General features: G+C 38.5%; 1 protein-coding gene across 1 annotated transcript in view; it reads right to left on the bottom strand.

Annotated features, from left to right (window-relative positions):
• Positions 1-23,888, bottom strand: part of CALCR (calcitonin receptor) — a 79,626-nt gene that overhangs the window by 13,744 nt on the left and 41,994 nt on the right. The window contains exons 7-10 of the mRNA XM_089531389.1: positions 12,541-12,694; positions 7,777-7,837; positions 7,613-7,679; positions 4,392-4,610 (exon numbers count right to left, since the gene is read on the bottom strand). Of these exons, the coding sequence (XP_089387515.1) occupies positions 4,392-4,610; positions 7,613-7,679; positions 7,777-7,837; positions 12,541-12,694 (501 nt within the window). The remainder of the gene's footprint in view (positions 1-4,391; positions 4,611-7,612; positions 7,680-7,776; positions 7,838-12,540; positions 12,695-23,888) is intronic.

Raw genomic sequence — 23,888 nt, 5'->3', positions numbered from 1 at the left:
AGGTCCTCCAGTGCAACTTTTGCTTAAAAGAGGATCTAGATATTCCTAGAGAGAACGTATTAATAAAATCCGTGAATAATCAAATCCGCAAAAGCCGAAGCTGCAAATGTGGAGCGCTGAGTGTACTTTGGTCTTTACAATGCAACCTATCCATATGTACTTGAAAGTAAGGCCTACTATATTCAGTGGAGCTTTTCTCCAGCTAAATGTAAGACTGCAACCTGAACTCTAATATTAAAGAAAGATCTTTCACATTTGTGTTGTTTTCTTGTTAATAAGGGCACTTTGGGTCACACAATGGTTTTCTATTCCTGCTCCTATTTTTCCAAAGTCTTTTCTAATTTGCAGTTTTATAGCCTTATTGTCTTTCTCCCCTCACCCCACCCCAGGAACAACGGAGATAGTTTCTTGAAGACTGTTTGCTCAGGTGCCCTTGAAATTAGATTTTAGTTAACAGTTCTGTAGAGGACATTTTCTGAGGTGAGAAGGGGGAAAAAAGAGAGACTTGTTTTTTAAAATAAAGTCCCCAAACCAGAAAGCGATGTTATTTCTGCAAAAGAGAAAGTAGCAGCCATAACTGGGGCAATAAAAAAAGTAATGCCTAGATGGCCTGACCTTGCAAGAGGGTGAAAGGAGATCACTATTTATGGCCAGCTTTAAAAGAAAGTGAAATGAGATGGAACTGGGATCTGGAAACAATCACAACAGCAGTCTGACCCTGACACTACTATCCTTGCTTAGTGAGTAATTATAGACTAAACTGGGATTTTGTGACTGTCCTTATTGATGATGGTATTGAGGATGGAAGGAATTGCCGGATAGCCCCAATGAAAAATAATCAGATAGTAACTATCTGAACAAGTTTTAAAGAGTATGAAAATGTTATTCCAGAGCAGTGGCCATCACTGTTTGGCATAAGCTGCAGTTTGTAGATGAACAGCACACATCTATAGAGAATGTGGTTTGGGCCCTTTCACACTGCAAAATTATAGCACTATGATTACACTCCTATGGAATCCTGGGATTTGCACTTCAGGCAGGTGTTTTTAGTCTTTTCAGCCAGAAAGCTCTAGTGCTTCACCAAATTACAAATCCCATGAGTTCACAGGTGTAACCATGGCATTCAAATTGGAATTATAGTGCTACAATTCTGTAGTGTGAAAGGGCCTCTGGTCTTTCAGAAGGAGTACAAACATATCGTAATTTCAGGTTGAATTTCTTGGTGAGCATTTCTGTCTTGTTTAGAGGAGTAAAAATTCTGTCAAATTTTAGTCCAAAGTGGAAAAATGTTTTCCCTTCATTTTTTTTCCAGAAAATAAGGGTGTGGTTTTTATTTTTATTTTATTTTTTTAATGTAGTATTAGCAGCTTCATTTATATACCACTTCATACCGCCTAAGGCAGTCTCTAAGCAGTTTGCAACTGTAAGCTAACATTCTTTACAGGCTGAAAGTAACATTTTAACAATGTGTTTTGTGTTTCTCGCTTGGCAAAAAAAAGGGTATAATTTTTAGTGTATTAAAGGAACAGTTTAATTGGACAATAACTACAAATTGAATTTCTTTTAAGATTTTAAGATTTTTAAAAAACAAATGGACCTATAAGGTCTTTAACTGTAACAAACGTCTTTTGTGTATTATACCGTGTTGCCCGAGGAAGAAAACATCTTTAAACAGTGGTATGGTTGATTTTTTAAAAAAACAATATTAGACCCTGATTTCCAAAATACACTCAGGCTCTCTGGGATGCTTATTTTTATCCTGATCCGGTTTGAAGAACAAAGCCTTAAGATGTTTAATAGCTCCTCTCCCCACTGTGACGGACTTTTATCATGGTCAATGGGAGCTTGTGCATAAAACATGGGGAGGAACCTCAAATCTAAAAAGTGTCCATTAAAGCCACATATCAACAACTAGACGTGAAGGGGGAAAATCATTTTAGTGCTTCACATTGATGATTTGTTAATGCTGAATCTGTGAATCCAATCTAAAATCTAAAAGTAAAAAGATGCAGGTGAGTTGTCAGTACTATGGCTTTCAGTAGCCACAGATTCAACCATCCGCGGCTTGAAAATATTGCACAAAAATATCAATTCCAAAAAGAAAACCTTGATTTTGCAATTTTATATAAGGGCCACTACTTCACTAGGCCATTGTATATAATAAGACTTGAACATCCACAGATTTTGGTATCCACGGGGGGAGGCTTCCGGAACCAAACCGCAAGGGATACCGAAGGCCCACTGTAGTTGTTCACTGTCCACAACTATCTATGTACCTCTGCTGTGTAAGGGAGTGGTATATTTAACCATTTACAGCATAGAAACTACAATTTTCCATAATAGTTTCATGTTATATAGATGTGGATGGATTTACATTTCCTTTAAGCACTTAATTGTTTCTAAGAGTTCGTGTTAACAGAAGGCTAATATTTGCTTTATGAACTTTACCTCAGAAAATAATTTTAATTAGATCTTTTCTCTCTATCTCTGTGGACTGAGGCACTTCACTTATGTCGTTTTTTCCCTCGTCTTATTTTTATAAGAACCAACTATGGAGCTACAGTAGTTGAATCAGGCGCAGGGGGGTGCAACCAGGTTTCTAGCCTATGGAAAGGCTCTCAGAACCAGTATTGTAGTAATGGGGAAAAAGAAAGGTCTGCTCCATTTTTGCCACTCATTTTCCAAGCAGCTCATTTACTTGCTACAACAATTTTGGACCATTTGTTGTAACAATACCATCTCAGTAGTGAAGCATTTATGAGGCGAGGAAACAGTGAGACAGGATTGTCATCACTGCTTTGGTTAAAAGTATATTTTCAAGTAGGAACAAGGAGCCTTTATTTCAGCACTTTATATAACTTCCTTCTTGACTGTGGAGTGCATAAGATAAAAAGTAATTTTAGACACATACACACGTATTTCTTTGCAATATATGCCAAATGGAGTACCACAAAATTATGCAAACCTGGTGTGGATAGTGTGGCTCATGCTTTATATGTAACTTCCCAACTCTTTTTGTTGCTTCCTCCAAAAACCCCCAAGAAAGTTTTTGCAAAGTCAACATCATGAGTTGCTTTCCCCTCAATGAGTCAAAGGGAAAAGGAACTAAATGCATCATAGCCAATGTGACAGTCACTGGTGTAGTCTATTTAATTCCTTTTACTCAGTAACAGTGTTCAGTATTATAGTCAATACAAAGTTAATTCAAGCAAGTTTATGCACCTTTAATGTCCATTTATACAGAAATAAAAAGTTAACAGTAATTAATCAAGTGCAAAGTGGAGGTATTCTATCAATAACTGGGGAAGCACTAATAATATTAGTTGAGTTTGGTTGAAAGAAAGGCATATTTTGTAGATGCAAATTGCTTCCAAAGAATTTTCTAATTCTGACAGTCCAAACTGGACAACATTTGTCACAAGACAACATGACTCTTTTGGGGGAAATGATAAAACTTGATAAAGTGGAAGGCATTTGATAAAAAGGAAGACTGCATTGCAGGTGGTTTGATTCAATTAAGAAAGACACAGCTGCCATGACTTTGCAAAAGTGAAGAGAGAAGGAATATTTCAAATGCCCAGAGTCCTCTTGCCCAGAAAAATGTATAGAAACTGATGCCCCAGGGGACCTTTGTGAGTCTCTCAAAGACTTTCAGAGTACCATATGGGTCTACAGAATTCAGTGGCAAGAAATCCAAGGAAGGCAAGTGATGTAGCCTAAATCTTCTCAGTGGATATCAATAGTCTCCCTACAATTGTTCAGTGGCTCTTTCACCATTTCATGGAACATGCCCTCTAAAAATAAGTTAAATATATAATCTAGTTTAATCCAGAGAATGGTATCTATGTCATGCTGTTAACCTGCAAGACATTTTAGGGAGAAAGATAGTCACTTGCCAGTGAGAACCATTTTAGATTAGTGTTCTCTTTTTCTCACTAGTTTCACCATAAAGGCATTTAGAAAAAAAAAACTTTTCAGGGGATTAAAATATGTGGGAAAGCATTTAAGTGTAGAATAATTACATGCTACCACATAATACACTGATTTTGTATGATTCCATTCTATTTGGTCAGAATGTGTCACTGATCTCAGTGTGGTTTATTCTTATGTAAAATCCCTCCCAATGAAGTTTGCTCCTAATCAAATATGCTTAGCCTTGCAGCTTAAGGATAGCAAAGGACAGATATTTTAAGCATGGATCATCTATCCAGAAAATACCAACCAACAAATCAATTAAGCTGGTGCAAAACTGACTTACTCTCATTGACTTAAGTGGCACTAATCCATTAGCTGAAGTCAGCTGTGTTTCCTGGGAAAAAGAGTCTTCTGCCAAATGAAACCTACCAGAAAATATATCACCAAAAATCATAATCAGTGTTATAGACCCATACCTGGTAATGCATTAATATATGCATGATGTAATCATACACTTCACCAGCAAGTTTGTTTTCTGGCCTCCAAGGGATAATGACAAACTGTATTCCTAATAAGGGCACAAGGATTAAAGTGGCTCTGACCGCTTTCATGTACATGTTGGACTCAGCCCGATGGGTGTCTCTCAGTTTTGTTACCAGAACTCGTACAATGTTGAGCAAGAAGAAGAAATTGACCTGCAAAAAGAAATTATTAATTATTACCATGTTGTACCATTCATTCTTTTATTTTTACAAACAGCAGAACTCAATACAGGCAGAAAGATTTAAAAAAAACCCCACCACATACTGCCTTCCTTTTCTTTATGTACAATGGGAGTTTTGAAGTCAAAATTCCATCAAGTATAAAAAAGTCCCATTTTCTAGGACTTATACAGCAAAAAGTAACTATTCCAAGCTTTAATCAAGGTTCCAAATTACGGGAGGAGTTTCCACAAAGGGAACTGGCCTTGTTTTTTAATGGTTCAGCTCTTAACATATGGAAAGTGTGAGGTTGGACCACGAGAAATGTGGTGGTAAATTGAGTTGCCAACAAGAGTATCCTTGCTCTCTCCCCTCATATGACGAAGAAAGCTTGAGGAAGAATATCTGAACAGAGCACCTAAATCTTTTTTTTTAAATGACATACCTTGCCTGAGCCTGACTATCAAGCACATCTTTCCTTTGTTGTCTAGTAAAATCAATACCAATATATAGTTACTTTGAAAAGCACAGTAATGAGCAAGCCAGATTGTAAAGAACAGGACTTGAAGCCAGCAATCATCATACGTTTTTCCACACAATGATTAAGAAGCCTTTCTAAAATCTGGTTTTATTTTTGATTGGGACTGTAGTATGTATCTTGGAAAAGTTTATTTAAAAATATATACTGTATGGGAAAAAAGTTTCTGTATCATCAGCCATCTCTGGTCTTTATATGGGGGGGGGGGGGGGGCAGGATGAGACTGTTGCAATAACTCTTGAGATGGCTGTAGTTCTGGAGAGACCAAAGAGCATGCACGATATTCCCATCCAGAAGATAAAATTGAGTATGACATTAAGCACAGCAGCTTGCTTTCACAAAGCATTATACTAAAAATGATCCTGTGTCATTCCTATTCTGGATTAAAGGATTATATCACTGAAGCTTTCATGCAATGAGCAACTTTTTTCCAAACAAATTATTATCTTTAAAAGACATTAACTTTTGTTGGGCAATGAGAAACTAAATTAAATTTGTGAAGACAGACTGAAGGCTACTTTTTGCCATTTCCATCCTGCTCATGAACAGAACATTTGTTATAAACAGATGATCCACAAGTCTGTCGACAAAGGTCAGATATCAGGCCATTCCCTTTTGAGTCTCTGTCAGATATTGATTCATATATTTTCCATAGAAAGGAGTGTATAAAGTCCCCAATACAGTATACAGAATGGTTTGTACAAATGGAGTTCAAAGATAATCCTGTACATGGCAACTGCGATATTAGCTATCTTATCATGACTAGATATAGTCCTAGTTAAGGTGATTCTTCTAAGTAGCTCTGGTCTGGAGTTGCTTGCTACTCTTTATGGTACACAGGAACCTATTACTAACATTTCTCTGCAGAAGACACCAATCCCACAATATTAATAATATTTTGCCATAATTGGTTCCTGTGTACCCTTAGGAATAGCAAACAACTGTACAGCCCTCAGACCCCTCTCAGCTTACTTTTTATAATGTTAATTTTAAGACATAACCTACCAGCCAAGTGGCATTCATCCAGACAGTGATATAGTAAATGTGCATCTACTGGATATTTTTATATAGTAGGTTAAAAATCCAAGGGCTCATTCACACTACAGAATTATAGCATAGTAATTTAAATGCCATGGCACCATACCCATGGCCTCTTATGTTTGGCAATTTAGGGAAGAGCATTTTGAATTCTCAGCCAGAGAGCTCACATACCTCCCAAAACTACAAACTCCAGGATTCCATAGGATATAGCCATGGCAACTAAAATAGTGCTATAATTATGTAGTGTGAATGGGCCCCTTAACTTTCTGTGCAACAGAATTAGGTGCTAAACAGTCTTAACATAGACTGTAAGAAGTGTTTTCTCCAGGAATCATCATGGTAAGGGATGAATAGTGATAGATCCTTTTGCACATGGGCTCCACAGTCAAATATTTTTTTAAAAGTTTGACAATTAGCTTATGTTCTAAAGCTAGCTGCATTTACCTCTTTCATGATATATATCCTTAATTTTGCATAATACCTGAATGCAGTGTGTTTGTCCAAAAGTTATGGACTTTCAGAATGCTTCTGGCAGAAGAATTATCTTTCAGAACAAAAATGCTAGTCTGTGATGAAACAAAACATTGAACTGTAGTTTTGTTTAGAAATAAAGATAAATGCTTCATTCATTCCACTATAGAAAGCACTGCGGTCGAGTTGAAATTACGTTTTTCCAACCAGAAATGGCAACATTGCATCTGACAGACTGATTTCCGGAAGATGTGGATGAGTGTTCACAAAAATCAGGGTATTTTTCCGTAGGGAATTTCTTCAGACTGCTAGTGGAAAAATCCATTTGGGGTGGTTCCCCATAATGAAAAAGAAGAAAACATTCTCTGCAAGAAAAAATTAGCACAACAGTTTGTTTGACTCTGCCCCTACAATCTGAACTCCCATCTGCAGTCCTTTATATCATCTTAAAATTCTACCACCCCTTTTTCCTATTATAGTAGATCTTCAGTGCGAGGACCGAGCAATACTATGGTGGACGGAGAGGATAATATGCAATGGGCAGGAAGGAATAGGATGGCAGGGTTTGTGGATGGAGGGTCTGTATTAATGTGAACTGTCTGTCTCATCTCCATCTTTATTTATCCATCTAACAATCCTTCCCTCCATCTATCCACCTATCTCATGTTCTATTTCTGGGAGCCCATGGTGAATGCAAGGGGAGCACTGAGTGTTTCCTCTTTGATCAACAGCTACTGGTACTGTTTGCTGGTCAATCCTTCTGTATTTCTTTATGTCTGCCTGTCTGCCAAGATGTTTGTCAGTCTGTCTGTCTGTTCCTGTTAGTTGCCTTGGATATTATGCATAAAGATTGGATGAAAGTTTAGGTAATAAGACTGAACAAATAAATGGGTGAAGAAAGAGAATAGAAAAGAGCTCTTATTCAAACAGATAATGATATTCTCACCAATAAAGCTGCCATCACAGGCCCGTGAACAACATACAGTAAGTGGGTGTCCACACTAATCCAGCAGCTGGAAGGGAAAATGAATGTATTAAAAGAGTGACATTTTTTAAAATGCCAAGCAAAATTATATTAAAAAAACCAAACAAAACAGGAATGATACTCACTTATCATTAAAGTATTTGGCTCTTGCCACAGCATGAATTGACGCTGGCACTAATGGAAAGCCTAGAACAGATAATTATGCACATCAGATTTCATATTATTTTAGAATGTATTTTATGGAACTTAGTCTAAAGCCAGTCTTTTGTAAAGCACATATAAATGGCAATGACAACAAGTTACCAGCCTTAAGCCATTAAAGTGAAGGGGCTGCAAAAATAAAATGATGGCACTTGTGGTTTCTTCCAACTCTGTGGTCCCAAAAGGCAGTGATTCCATGCTGATGTGGCTTACTCTAGTCAGAGGAAAGGCTGCCATGGCATCTACTCCTCTAAAACTTTTCCTTCTACAAACTACTCTTACAAGCTCCTATTATTTTCTTATGGCAGTGGTGATGATGATGATGATAACTGATAGATAGTTATGAAATATTTGCAGGTAGTTTTTAAACCCTGTTAAGTATAATTGGACTTACCCATATGGGATTATATTTACATTTCTCAAACCTATGATTATCTTAAAGGCTGATTATCTCTAAAACAAAGGTGGATAATTTCTAAGAGAGGACAAACAACATTGGTACTGCTTAAATCCATCATGAAGTGCATAATCCTGAATGAATGGTTACTTTAGCAGCAAAAAAGCACCTGCTTTTCTTTTAATAAAGCTTGTCCTCCCCACAGAACTTGTTTACAAGTAGAATCACACTTCCAGGAGGCTTCCAGGAGTGTGTTCCTACTTTTAAAACCATGTTTCAAGATGTTTTTCTCATTGCTGCTTCAGCCATGCTAGATTCAGTAACATTAGCCGCACTGGTGGCAGGGACTCTTGAACAGCTTTCAGAATAAATAGGGGACCCATGGCTTGCATATTGCCCACTCTTGCTCTAAATTCTCAAGAGTCCTAATAAAGGAAATAGGGAAGATACTTACAGCTTTTGGGGATACAGGAAGTACTGCTCTAAAACCTCAGCCAATAGCTTGAAAATTTTACTTTTTTGGACTACAAGTACCAGAATCACCCAGCCAGTACAGCCAATATAATGTTTCCAAATCAGATTCCAAAATTTTATTTGAACGGTAGTGTCCTCAAAATGTTCGTATTGCTGGCCAGATAGGCTGAAACTGGTGAGAACTTTAGTTCAAAATGCTAGAAGAATTAACTAGCCCTGAACTATTTTAATGGAATGTAGTTCTCAGGTGCATCTTTCCCATCACTTGCTATAGGTTCTTTTTAAAATAGAGATGCCAGAGGGTTGAACTCTGCGATCTTCTACGTACAACGCATATGATTTACCAATGAGTTCTGTCACTTCACTTCTTATATCCTTTACAAACTGAGATATTTTCCCTAGTGCTCTGAGAAGGTCATTTATCCTCTGTCTGCATATACGTAATGGATTTCCACAAGCTACCTAGTGAGGAATAATTCTTTTCAATATGCCTTTTCAATATAAGAGATGTTAGTGCTGGCTGAAGCAGGCCATGGAATCAAAGATTGATGTGTACCATTACTTTTAAAACAATACTGGCAAATGTCCCAGCTGAATGTAATTTTGTTCAGTAAAATCATTCCTTTGGTTTAGGTAAGTTGCCTAAAGTGCCAAAATAACTAAAAATGAATGTCAGTGAAGAATTCTGTTTGAGTGACAGTTTACTGAGCATATTCCAAAATAACTTCAATAACATTTGGTATACAGGTGTAGAGAAGACTTTTCTTCTTATTTATTTCCAGCTTTTTTAACCTGGCAGTTTACATTTTGAATTTAATTCTCCTCCTGCAAATTTGATCATCTACTGTATTCTGCTATCCTGTTCATATCCATAAGCCATTAAATATTTATGAATCTTGTATACTTTGGATCATTTTAAAAGCATTTTAAAAGTTGTCAATTGTTTTTAATGCAAAGGATTAGTTCTGCAGTTAATTATACCAACACATGCACCTACTTAACTGATCACTGAACATGATCACATATGCACATTCCACTGTTTCCATTTTCAAAGTATGTTCTACTAAAACTATTGTACACTATTGTACAATAACTATTGCATTGATCCTGATTTATTTTAATAATAGTCAAAGCAAACCAGAGCTCTTGTATGTGGTTCCACATAAATAGTGGTTACTTTTAACATGGGCCAACACATTAAAGATCACTTTATAAAAGAGGAGAAGAGGTGAGAGAAGTGTGAGAATCAAGGCACCTCAAGGTGTGTCCCCATAAAATTAAACCATAGTGGAGGCTTATTTCTCAACCAAACACGCATCTTGCTTTACTGTACTTTCAACTGTAAGCAATGAGCTCTCTCACAAGGGCTGAAAATAAAATTTATCAGAAGTACCTTGATTTGAGAATGGATGATAGCTAATTGGCTGAATCCAGATTTAGAGCACAATCCAACTAGCTGCCTCATCCAATTGGACATACTTCTCAGAAGACATGGAAAGGATTGCACTGTCAGTATTTTAAAACTAGAATTTGATCTTGATTTTAAAAGGCTGAGTTGAGTTATCTCATTCTGGGATGAACTTTTGCAGTCAATTCCAAAATTCCAAATAGATCAGCATTCTGCTATGGTAATGTTTGACATGTCATTAGTATTTAGCATACTGGAGCAACATCTGAAAATCTTACATTTATTCTTGGTTGAATAAAAACAAGCTAACTTTTCCTGCAGGCACTTCAAATTTCAGCCACAGATAATACAGATACCTCCTGCTTACTTCTTCCACATGAGTGATTTTATGACTACTGACTGCAAACTATAATATACACACTTGTCAATATCAAATTCTGACCCCAAAAAGAAATGGTTTGTTTGCAGGGAAAGAATGGCAAGAAAATACAACTTTGCATTTTTAGTGGGTCTGCTTAATAAAATGCAGGTATTTCATTTAGTTCATCTCCTGATTAGCATTCTCAGATACTGATTCATGTTAAATTCATGGGGTTGGCACTCATTACAATTATGTGCCAGAGCCGATATTAAGTCAGTCACAGTCTCAAGGGTTTAAAGTCAAATATCTTGGTCCCAACATAAAATATTGAATAGAATCGCTTCCTTTGCCTATAGTGCAAAATAGCCCAATTAATTATATGTATAATACATCTATGCTATCTGGACGGGAGCCCATTTTTATAGGCTGACAACAAAGAATAATTCTAGAAAAGGTAGCGGATAGAGGAAAGAGAGGAAGACCACAAACCAGATGGATACACTCAGTCAGGGGGTTATGGGCAGGGGCTTGCAGGATCTGGGCAAGGCAGTGGAGGATAGGGATTCTTGGAGATGTTTCATTCACAGGATTGCCATGAGTTGGAACCAAACAGGCTAGTTTGAAAAGGCTATAATATGCTCCAAAGCAGCCAGGGAGAGAATTACTAGAGCCGTGGAAGCCACTAAAAAGTTAATTCTTCTTGCATTTTGTTGAACAAGCAATGAATCTGGTGTGAGGGTTTTCCTTGTAAGGCACTGCTTCTTTCTTCTCATCCTAAGCAAGCTGTCTTATGCTGTGGCCATTAAGGGAGGACATTGGGCCAATATCCCTCAGGGTTCATATCAGATGTTAGCACTTTTCATAAGCATCTACATTTCTCACAAGCTAACACATTTTAAACAAAAGTGCTGACCAGAAATCTAGGTACTCTTGAGTTTTTGCATCAAGCACTAAAGACATCATATTCTCTCAAAATGGCCCCACCATCCTATTCTTACATATTGTACTTGTCTACAATTTATTGTACAGGTACATGAGACAAGACCGTATGGAATTCAAACCAGGTGGTATCTGAACATACAATTTACATATGTGCTAGTACATGAGCCAATTTTGTAAGTACCTTGACTCTTCCCTTCAACTAAGGGTTTTGAACTTTTGGCCATATTGATGTTTTGGAATGCAACTTCAATAAGCTCTTACTATTGGCTACAATGGCTGGGAAATCTTTTGGTGAGGAGAGGTAAAAGTTCTCTATGTTCATTTCAAATTACAGTCTTGGTTTTTAAAATGTAAAATATAAATATTTTTTATTTTTGCAGTGTTCTATACACTGGGTTACCTGTGTTCCAAGTTCAGAAACCTCAGTTAGTTAAAATAGCCAGATTGGTTACTTGAACATCCAGGAGTGATCATATCACACTGATATTAAAGTCACTCCATTGGCTGCCAATTAGTTTCTGGGTAAGGTACAAAGTGTTGGTTATTACCTTTAAAGCCCTACATGGTTTTGGTCCAGGTTACCTCTGGTACCTATCTCCTCCCATATAATCCACTCTGTATACTCAGGTCCTCTCAGGTTGGCAACTATCAGCCAGAGGACATTTTCTTCAGCTGCCCCTAGAGACTGTGGAATGACTAGCCAGAAGAGATTCAATAGCTAAATACACTGCCTGAATTTAAAACAGCATTAAAGACTAGTCTCTTATCCAGATGGTTTTTAAATTGTGAATTTTAAATAATTTTAAATGTGGATTGTGAACATCTTATTTGTCCTTTTAAATTGATGTGTGTTTTAACTGATGTTGTGTATTTGTTACTTGATCAAGGCTCCATGGGAAGAGATAGGTAAGAAATAATAATAATAATAATAATAATAATAATAATAATAATAATAATGTACTAAGCACATGGGACATGCCCAATAACTGTCAGAAGGAACCTTGCTGGTTTGATTTGTCTTGTTCAAGATCCTATGAATTGAGGACGGTAAGTGTTTAAAAGCATTAACCACAGGTGGGGGAAATGAATGGGGAAAGCACACATACCCCAACCCAACAGGTAATACCAGTGCAAACGTTGTTCTTCAGCAAAAACTGCCACCACTATGAGAGTGTGCAGATAAATGCCTTCACAAAGCATCCAGAAGTAGTTACAGCCCATCATGTATTGGTGAAAAAACTGAAGCACTTTGCAGCTCACCTGTCAGACAAATGGAAAACATTACACTGTAGACAGAGAGACTCTGGGCAAATAATAATAATGTGAATACCTTAGGTAAGCAAGCAAACAAAAATATAAGCTCCAAAGGATTTTTCCCTTTTGTTGGATTCTTTCAATTTCTGCCACTGACAGTAAAGTAAGCTACTAATAAATCAGACATATTGAGTAAATGTTCCTCTTAAATCACTAAGCATCAAGTGCAAAGAGCCAAAATTCCAAAAGCTGCTATCAGCAACTCAGAATATTTTTCCAGTCTGGTGGGTTGTAGAACTAACAACTAAGTAGATCTAAAGTCCAACTATGTCTTGGAGAGATACTAGTTGAAACCTCCAAAAGGTCACACTAACCTCTTTTCATATAATTATAAGCATTAAGTGGTGGTGTATTTCTATACCAATAATTAATTTCCAGAGTTACATAAGCCTGTTTCCAAAAAAATAGTGGTCACTGGGCACTGAATGTTATGAAACATAAAGGATTTAAAGATAAAATAAAGGAAACAAAGATAGAAATCATTATTTTCATGTTAACAAATCTAACAAATCTCTTCTAAATTATATCCATACTGGGAATATACTGTTTTATACCAGCTTCTCATGCCAGACTTTTTTATTCACCCCACTAAAGTGGAATATAGTGCTATATTCCACTTTATCTGCCTTGGCAACATTCTATGGAATGCGGGAATCTGAAGTTTGGTGAGACCCTAGAGCTCACAATCAGCCTCCATACATTTTGGGGTAATGCAGAACAGACATCCTACAGTATGTCAGAAATGGTGACTTTGAAACAGTTTTGAATCTTGACTGCTTTCTTTTTCTTCTTCCAAATTAAGCTCTTAGATGGAAAACAGCATGTCAGAAGGGGGGGAAATGCACATATTCCTTACGCAGTGGCAAACGTCTACGTTAAGGTACTTAAATCTTCCTCAAATTGTTTTCCTCAACTATGGGTCAATATGTTCTACAGCTTGTCCCTTGTGTGCTGAATAAAGCTCTCAGCTGGTGTCTGAGGAACCAGCTTTCTGCTCTTATTGATCCCATAGCCTGTGGTGGTGATTGGCAGTCCTGGAGCATTGTACATATCTGACCAAATCATGTCGGTGTCTAAAAACTGCCAATAAACAGATACTGTGAACTCAACATTGGCTTTCACTAAAAAACAAAAAGCTGCCTGTACTTGACAGACAGCAGATTGCTTCAGAAAAATGCCACAAGAAAGACATTCAAATCTTAAAGAAACAAATCGTTCCTCAGCAGACATGTTACATGAGTACAGTGGTCCCTTGGTATCTGCTGGGGTTTGGTTACAAGACACCCCATGGATATCAAAATCCCATTAAGTCCCATTAAATACAATGGCACAGTAAAATAGTGTTCCTTATATAAAATGGCTACCATCTCTCTCTCTCTCTCTCTCTCTCTCTGTCATTTTCAAGTCGTGGATGTTTGAATCCAACAATGTGCTTATCTATGGGTTGATATTTTTATTTGTCAAATGATTGAGACCCATGCATATGGCTTGCAGAACATACTATATAATAACAGACAGATCTTTTGGGTGCCCTGTCCTGTGCTAGTGTGGCACCTACCTCTAACAACTTTATCATGGTGCAGACCAGATTGCTGCAAGCTAGGATATGGCAGGATTCCAATTAAAAACACTAGTTTTTAATACCATATGGGACAACAGATGTATAAATATGTCATTATGTCTCAACCTTAGATTTGAAGATGGCTCATCCAAGATCTGAGCAAGTCTTTGGACTATAACTCTTAGAATCCCATAGCCAGCATAGCCTATTGATAGCAACAGCAGCAATAGCAAATACATTTCTATACTGCTTAACAGTACACTTAAGCACTCCCTAAGTGTTTTACAATATGTAAGCTAATGGCCCCCAACAAGCTGGGTACTCATTTTAACAACCTACTGAGGGATGTCAGATTTAGTGGACCTTGGAATCCCTGGGATCAAATTCACTATAATCACACCTTCTCGCATATGATAATCCTGTGTCCAGTGGAGGCTCTTTTTTGGCTTCATTACAACATTTTGCAGTAGAAAGATCTTTGACTTTTTCTAAAAGTACATCTGTACTTTCAAGTGTAAACCTCTGACTTGGAACTTGACTGATAATCATTATAGTTGGCTCATGCATCTTTCTACTATCATTAAAAGACTCATGCTCCAAGGTTGGAAAGACAAATATTCATAGTTCATCATTCAGTAAGTAGAAGAACTTGCTGTTTTAGTCACACATGGATATGTACTCTATAGATACCAGCTTCAAGCAAATATTTATGGGAGCATTAAATCAAATATATCCAACAAAATATCACATGTATTAACAACTGTCTCCTTCCTTCCTTCCTTCCTTCCTTCCTTCCTTCCTTCCTTCCTTCCTTTTTCCTTTTTTTGCATTTTTTTCAATCAATAACCCCCCTCCCCCCCAAAAAAGTCTAGCTAGGGGATTCTTTGGATGTGCTTTACGTGCCCTGTAAGAAGATAGGCTCTGTGCTTTCCATCTTCTGAAAAAAATTTGGGGGGGGGGGCACTGAAATATCCCTTGCCAGTGAGAATCCAGTGTGGTGATCTTTGTCTCCTGTCAAGCTTTATGGTGTGATGATTGTGTAGACACTAAACTTCTGGATTATTTGGTTTGTCCCATATTACATTTCCAACAGGCCATCTATATATCTATACTTCCAGTCATGTCTAGCAAACAATATTGTTTTCTGATTTAAATTCTGCAGTCATCTCATGAATTAATTCCTATGCATCAACTTCAGTTTATGGCTTTTTAAGAAGCTCCTGATGTGTAATAGGTTAAGGAAAGAGATTAGACGCATGAAGGATGAGCCAGGTTAGCGCTTAAAATCACACCTCATAAATCTTAAAATGTATTAGAAAATGTTAGCATGAAGATTTAGTAATTTATCAAGATGAAGTGAGTGTGTGTGTACATGTATACATCATAATATGAAAAACATCGGTGCTTACTTGCAAACATTTATGATGCTTTTCTTGTATACAGACATATTTTAAAGCTCTGCATCACATAGGAGCCTACTTGAATTAGCGATGACTGGTGATTATAAGCACTGACCTGGCTCATCTTTCTGAACTTTAAAGGAGCTACCAAATTCGTTGCACTCAGTCCCCCAAACAGTTTCAGTACCTTGAATCTTTAGTTCAGATTCAAATCTGGAGCAGTTTCACTGACTCTCAAACATGCTTAGTGCATGATATAAGGCATGAACTATCAGGATCATGATTATGCCACAGCAGGCCTTTCCTCCTCTTCATCTGTGGATGAGTCTACACTGGGCACAATATTCCAGGATGCTCCTGGAGTATTCTGGCCCCAAACTCCTCTTGTTACCTGTGTACTCTGGTGTGACTCCAGGTGGCTGTCTCTACATGAAGTGTTGGGAGGTTCACTAGTGAAATATCATGTTGTCCATCTCCCCTGCAAAATTCTGTGAATGAGACAGGACTGTTGTCTGCTATAGATCTCATCTGAAACTAGGTCTGGAAGGCAGACTACCATTTAGATCTTTAGTATTACCAGAAGCACAAGATAATCTGACAAAAGTTATTCATAATTAAAGAACTATCTGTGCCAAGCTTTCCTGGCAGCCTAAACTTGTTGCTGTAAATCAACTCCCTTCCCACACCATCAAAGATTTCTTAATCCCAGGACTGTTGCTGAGAACACGTGTTGCAGGTTAGCTGTGCTAGGTTAAATAAAAGAGCCTTTTGCAGTCAGAAAGCTAATACAGTAGGGATTGGATTGTCATATCACATACACACCATGCTGCCTCTTAGCTGCATGGTAGTGCAAACAAGAGCAGCGGAAGCTGGTGGATCCCATGTCAGTGAGGTGAGAAATTTACTCCATGTTTTAATGTGTGATTTAAATCCACAACATGCCAAATTCTACCCTCCCAATGGTTCATCACCTTAAAGAGGTTCTATCACATATAGGCCAGTTACAGACCGGCACTTGGGACGTCCGCAGGACGTCCCATTTTAAAAAAAGGGCGTCTCTTCTAGACGCCCCTGGCTCTAATACGGACTCTGTCCGTACAATATGGCGCCGGCCGTTCCACACGGCCGGCACCATCTTTACATATCGGACGCTGTGCGTCCGAACGTGTCACGGCGTCTGTGACGTTGCGAATGCACCCCTGGCGCCTCGCGATGCCACAGAGGTGCCGCAAGAAGAAGCTCCATTTTGGAGCTTCTTTTTCGGTCTGTGCGGGAGCCGTGCGGTGTGGCTGCTGCAGCTCCCGCACGGAGCAAACGGCAGCGGTGGCAGACCGCCTCAAAGCGGCGGTATATAACCAGCCATAGATTAAAACCTGGAATGGATTCAGTGCCTCACTGACATGGAAACCAGCAGCTGCTAGTAGTATAGAGCAGTATAAAGTCCAGCCTGTGACCTCAGGAATCTACCAATTCATTTTGCTATGTGTGGTCGATTAGGTCTTAAGTTGCAGGTAGAGAGCCAGCATGGAGTAGTGGTTTGAGTGTTGGACTATGACTCTGGAGACCAGGATTGGATTCCTTACTCAGCCATGAAGCCCATTGGGTGACCTTGGACAAGTCACACACTCTCAGCCTCAGGGGAAAACAACAGCAAACCTTCTCTGAACAAATCCTCCAAAGAAACCCTTGTGATAGACTTGTCTTAGGCCCTTAGGGTCACCAAAAGTCAGAAATGACTTGAAGGCACACAGCAGCAGCAGCAGCAGCAGCAGCAACAACAACAACAAAACCAAAAGTTGCTTACTTCAAAATACATACCTTTAAGATACCTGTTGAAGTGCAAAACATGCACATACACATAAACCTGGTGGTATTTTAATGACTAACACTGAGCACAGTTTATACTTCACTTCATTTCCAAAATCAGTTGCATTGCAGTTGAAATTTATCAGCTGAAAATTTGCTTCAGCATCAGTTAGAATTGGAAATGACACATTGTTTTATTACATCTGTCATCTAAATTCAAACCAAAGACATCAGGCCATTTTCCACAGTGGATATAATTCAGACTAAAAGAAGACTGCATTTAGTTTGAGCTTACTAAACCTACTCTGGTTATTAGATCACTGTCCTATGACAGCATGCTTAAATTCCCCAAACCCCATAGCTTCAAATAAATAAGTAACAGACCTTTTCCAAAATAACATGAGGTGAACCAGGGCAGCTTTAAATCACTTTCCTGTTGGAACATATAATACCTGCTTATATGCTACTATCAATTTGCATATTTAGAACTAGCTACTTGATTTAAAAAGTGACAATTCAGATCTTTTGGTTAAACAAAATATTTAGTGTATTATTTTTTTTTTATCAATGTCAAATATTTTCCTTCAAGGATATATGGTACTTTAGGCCAGTATAATTATTCACAACACTGTCAGTATATTGGAATAATATGAAAAAAAATTACTCTGGAGGTATCCAGAGTAAATGTTGCTGTTGGGTACTGTATCTGATGCTGTAGTTCTCATTAAAAAAAGAAGAAAAAAGAAATAGATGATGTGTCTGTTGCCAGCACAAGCAGCAACATTTTATTCCCACCCAGAAGGTGGGGTCTTTTTAAAAATTCCAGTATACAGTTGCCCCTCCACATTTGCAGGGGTTAGGGGAACAGGATTCCTGCGAAATGGAAAACTGTAAATATCATCTCCTCATCCCTCTCATGTTCATCCCAATCCACCTCCTATCAATCTCTCCTTCCAAATGAGCCAGTCAGGTTTTAAACTGCTTTCCACTCTATCGATCTCTCACCTCACTCTTGTTCTTACCAATCCTTCCAAAAGAGCCAGCCAGGTGATAAAGCCCTTTCCAGCCCATAGGTCTCCTCATCCCATCCCTCTTCTTCTCAAGCCATCTTCTATGAATCTCCTCTTCTTCCAAAAGAGCCAGCCCGATTTTAAACTGCTTTCCACCCTATTGATTTCTCATGCCACTCAATCCAGCTAAGCAGCAGTTTCACAGTGATGTAGCCAAGGAGGGGGGGGGGTCCATGGGGTGCGGACCCCCCCTTCTCCAAACCTTACGCTGAAGCTGCACTGGAATACAATGAATGGTGTGCGCGCCCATGATGTGTGTGTGCCTCCACACCCAAGCCCCCCCCCCCCAATATTCTGGCTAAATCCCTGAGCTACAAATCTGCAAATAGTCAAAACCTCCAATGTCAAACCCACAAATGTGTGTGTGTGTGTGTGGGGGGGGCGAGTGTGTATCATTGCATTCTCCTTCAAGTACTTGTATGTTCAGTTGTGATTCATATCAGGGGCCCATTTACAGATCAGATTTTAGAACACAGTTAGGGCCAATTTGAGTACTCAATTTCCTTTATCCTCCCTCACCTCCCTGCTACCTTTAAGAGGGTCCAACTGCAAAATAAAGAAGCTTTCTGTTTTTGTGTGTGTGTGTGTGTGTGTAAGTTTTTCGGGCTATGTGGCCCTGTTCTGGAAGGATTTATTCCTGATGTTTCACCTGCATTTGTGGATGGCATCATCAGAGAATGCTGGCATGGAGGTGTGTGGAGTAGATATACTGTGTGACCCTTGGTTGAGAGGAAGTGATCTACATGTTAATCTCTGTGTTAGTCTGTTGGTGAGTGGCAAGGCCTCAGGGTGGGAGGATATACAAGGAGGATTTGTGTCTAATTTGTGATCCATTGTCTGCTGGGAAACCCCCTGACCCTGGGTGATGTTCATTTGCAAGTGCTGAGTGTTGATTTTGTTTTTTCCCCCAAGACTGGTAGCCAAACTTGGGGGCTAAACAGACAGGCAAAAAGAGGTGCTTTCAGGCTGACTTGAAGGTGTGACGTTTAGATGACACATGCCTTGAAGCCAGCAGGAAAGTGCCCTCTAGGCACTTTATGTAGAGAAAAGCCTTTTCAAAAAGAAGCAGCTTTTCCCCGCTTCTTCCTGGCTTGAAGCCATATCATGTGGTCATGACATGAGCACTCCAGCTGTCTTGGGAGCCGGCGGTGTGGTTGGTGGGGTTTCAATGTGGCTTCAGAAAAGGCAGCTTCAAGTCACTTTTCTTGCCCATCTGTTTTGCCCCTTTGTTTCCTTTCAAGATTTCTTCTTTCCTGTTGAAGATGTCCAGGTGTTTGTGGATTTCAATGGCTTCCCTGTGCATTCTGACCTGATAGTTGTTGGCATGGTCCCGAATGTCAGTGTTTTCAAATAGCATTTTATGTCCAGGTTGGTTTATAGCATATTCTCCTACTGCTGATTCTTCTGTGTGGCTCAGTCTACAGTGTCTCTCGTGTTGGTGGTCCCTATGTAGACTTGTCCACAGCTGCATGGTACTGTATGTGATAAACTCCTGCACCCATGAGACCTCCAAATGATCTACAGACCGATTAAGAAAATCTAGCAAATGTTGTGCTTGGTGAAGGGCAGGAGAGACTGTCTCACTTTTCAGTAGTCTGGAAGTGCCTACTCTTTGCAACATAAGAGTTTATGGCTCAGAACTGATCCATAGGAGTCCAGTGACTCCAGGAAGTCTGATTGATCAGATCTGTTTCTACAGTAGACAACTGGCTGTTTGAAGAGCATAGAAAGGACACAAGCAGAATGATCACCTCTATTGTTACCCAACATATAGTACTCTGGGGTATGTTGAATTTGACATAGAAACCCTGGGAGAGATTATGCTAGCACTGGCAGTGAAAGAAGTGATATATACAGTGCCCCCCCCCCCCCGGCAAAACTGCAGGCTCCAGATCCGTGATTTTGAGTGATGGTGAATCATCACTCTACAATAAAACTCTGGGGCCTTCCAGGTGTACTTAATCTAAGAATATGTGGCAGTGGTATTGTACATATGTGGACTCCATGGGTTGAAATTACTTAGGCATGTCACACTAAAGGGAGTGAGTATGTATGCAATCAACAAGTGCCAGTTTATTTTTGTTTTCTTAACTTTTGGTTCTTAATAAAACTATTTTGCATTTGCACAATGTTGAGTATCTTGTATACAACAAGTGGTAATGATTAAATCCAATTCCAAGTTGTAAGACAACAAAATGAGGGAAAGTAAATGTACAAAAACATGGAGTTGAGGAGTTGTTGTAGCTTCCTGAGACTACTTCTGATTTCAACCTCAGACGTCTTCAGACAATTTTCAGCCCATTTCGGGGTTGGAGGATATTAAAAGATAAATTGCCATGTCAGGAGTGACAAACATTTTTCAACGTGTTTCCACCTCCCCATTGTGTACTGTCTGGTAACTTTGGGTATTTGGGTCTACATACCCAAATACTCTACAAACAGTCATCATTGAGACCTTTTCCACCTCTGGAATGGGTATAATTTCAAGAGCCCAATTGTCATCTTTTCATCATGCCCTAATTTGAAGAAGCTCACAGTTTTTTTTTTTTTTAATCCTCTCAAGAACCTCACAATGATGCTGTCATTGTCCACTACACTACAGATTATATATTACAAGAGTGGGATGTGGAAAATACACAGCAGACAACAATCTGCTTTTAACATCCCCCCCCCCCCCCAGGAAAAGCAAGCCCTGGAAAGAGAATGAGAACAGCAGAAACTGTGTCAAGAAAGAAAGATACAACAGTATTACATTGAAATTATGAAGGATGGAACTTCTGTCATTTTTGACTTGGAAAAGTCAAGTGAATGGACAAGACCTGGAACCAAGAAATAGATTGTTCTATGGTAGAACATTCAAATTCTTTACTGAATAGGTGCCTGTAGAGGGAGGGCTGGAAATGAAAAAATCTTCAGATGTTCACTTAATTTTTTCTGCCTCTCAACAGATCTTGTCACAACAGATTTTCCCCCCAAAAGTAACTGTTTGGCATTCACAGGATAACAGATTAGCTGTGACTCACTGAAAACTTGATTCACGTGGGAGGTTTTGATCTGAAATCACAGATGAAGTGGCTGTTTTATGATTATTATTTTTAAAGGCACCTCTTACATTACATCCAACACTTTGTTTACTCTTGGGTCAAGTGTTTCATTATTTTTCATTCTCAGAGAATCAATAACAGCCAACTGGAGTTCTCCTACACATCAAAAAGGACACATAGGTCATTTCCTTGTTCATCCAGCTTCTTGTAAAAACAGCCCATGGGGCTGATCAGAAAAAGGTCATGAGTGAAATGTCTTTTGTTCCATGGTATGGAGGCAGAGTTTGCAAAAGTTATCTTTTTGAACTACACTTTTTAAAATCCCTAGGCAGACTGGGATTCTCCAACTTTTGTTCCAAAAATATCAGATTTCCCATGTTCTGGTGTGAGGGCATGATATCGTAATCTTGTTGAACCAAAGCAGGTCTATAATAGGTTAGTGCTATCGTTACTCAGTATAGAAGGGCATTCTTGATACCTATATCAATAGCAAGAATAAGAGCACCAACGGATCATCAAAAGGTCATTAAGTAAATACTGTATGCTAATACAATAAAGCCAATATGCCAATACAATAAAGAAAAACGGAAGTATGGCCATCCTACTAAAGAGCCACTATACTCTGCATCTTGGCTTCTTGGCTTTCTTGGCTTCTAGTGACTACACAGAAGATTAAGGATGTAAATTCTGAGTTTGTTGATGGTTGTACAGTAAATAAAAAAATGCATTCCCTCCTTTCCTGCAACATGGTAAGATTATTTTGTTGGTACCAAAGAGGTATGGTATACTTATGAGACTGATTTCTGTATATATCTGCGTATGTGCAAATTTTAAAACTATAACACATGTTGCATTGTGGTACACATACTTAGAATATTGTTTCATTGGACAGGTGTTTTGCATCTTTTTATTCAAGCAATGTGTTACTTTTTGTTTGTTGCCTGTTGCCTGTTGCATATGTGCATAGCTGAACAAAGAAAAAATGTGCAACTTTTGTGGAAGGAATTTTTGCACAAATTTTGGAAATTATATGTCCCCCAATTGTGTCTGTTGGATTGCTCTTGTGCTGGACGTGAGATCTCTCATGGGCGGTGGAGAATCCTCACCAGGCTATTTTGCTTTGATGACAGTTTGTCTTCTTCAAAATCTTCAACAAAAAAAGGAAGTGTATCTCTAGATGCTGGAAATATAATATTTTATTAACTAAAAAGTACATTGCGGTTTGGAATATGTATACTTTTTTTATCTCAGGTTTCATAATATGGGCTGAATTTGGATACTCACTCTTTCACAGATATATTAAAAAACTGCAAAAGGATAACACATAAATATATGACATAGTATTGTATAAGATCATTGTTACATTTGCACATTGCCTATAGCCAGCTTAAATCAAAGCATGCTTTCATTTTGCCAGTAGTTGGTTTTGGAGGTCCTGGCTCAGCTCTGCTTTTAAACTTCCCCCAAAAACGTCTGAAATGTATCCCTTTCCCAGGCTTTTTAGCTAATAAAAGAACATATTTCTGGTGTCTTGAGATATGTCTTCTTTTTCTCTTGTGCATGGAACTGGAGTTATGATTTTGGGCAAAGGCCTTGCCTAGAAAACCTTGTGATACGTTCATCTTAGTGTCACCATAAGTTGGACTTGAAGGTACAGAACAAAGATTTTGCTCTCTTTGACCAAAATCTTGCCTGCTTCAAGGTTTCTTCCACATCCCTAATTAAAAAGAATAGTTATGATTCAAAACAGGATGAAGTACTAAAAAAACAACAACAACAACAACAAAAAACAGGATGAAGTACTAGAAGGTTGATCATACAATTTTAATGGCAGAGGGAAATTAAGATGGATCCAAATGGAGAGATTAATGGTGATGAATTGGGAGAAAGTGTTCCCCCAATGAAAACACAAGACTAAATGCAATACAATCCAGGTCAGTCTGCTCTTTTGTCTTATTAAATGTTCTGATCTTCAAAAGACTGGCCACAAATTCTATTCAGTGATTTACAGATTCCCTGAATCCATTAAGGCATCTTAGTTTCCTTCCATCAGAATGGTTCCCTAAATTGCATGACTCACTTGGTGACAGCATTAGAAAAACAAAGACGCTATTGTCATGTTGGACTATTGTAACATTGATCTGAGTTAATAGCTTTCAGTAGAAGAAGGGCAGAGAGGAGGGGGGCCTTTAGCTATGTCTTTATTGCTTATTTCCCTTCTCACCTGAGAGAGATTACTTCTCTCTCCCTGCCTTGTAT

The sequence above is a fragment of the Sceloporus occidentalis genome, unplaced genomic scaffold, assembly GCF_023333645.1.
Source record: "Sceloporus occidentalis isolate IW3139 unplaced genomic scaffold, rSceOcc1.0.p SCAF_7, whole genome shotgun sequence".
Taxonomy (NCBI): domain Eukaryota; kingdom Metazoa; phylum Chordata; class Lepidosauria; order Squamata; family Phrynosomatidae; genus Sceloporus; species Sceloporus occidentalis.
The sequence above is the reverse complement of the archived record's forward strand: the minus strand, read 5'-3'. Positions and strand labels throughout refer to the sequence as shown.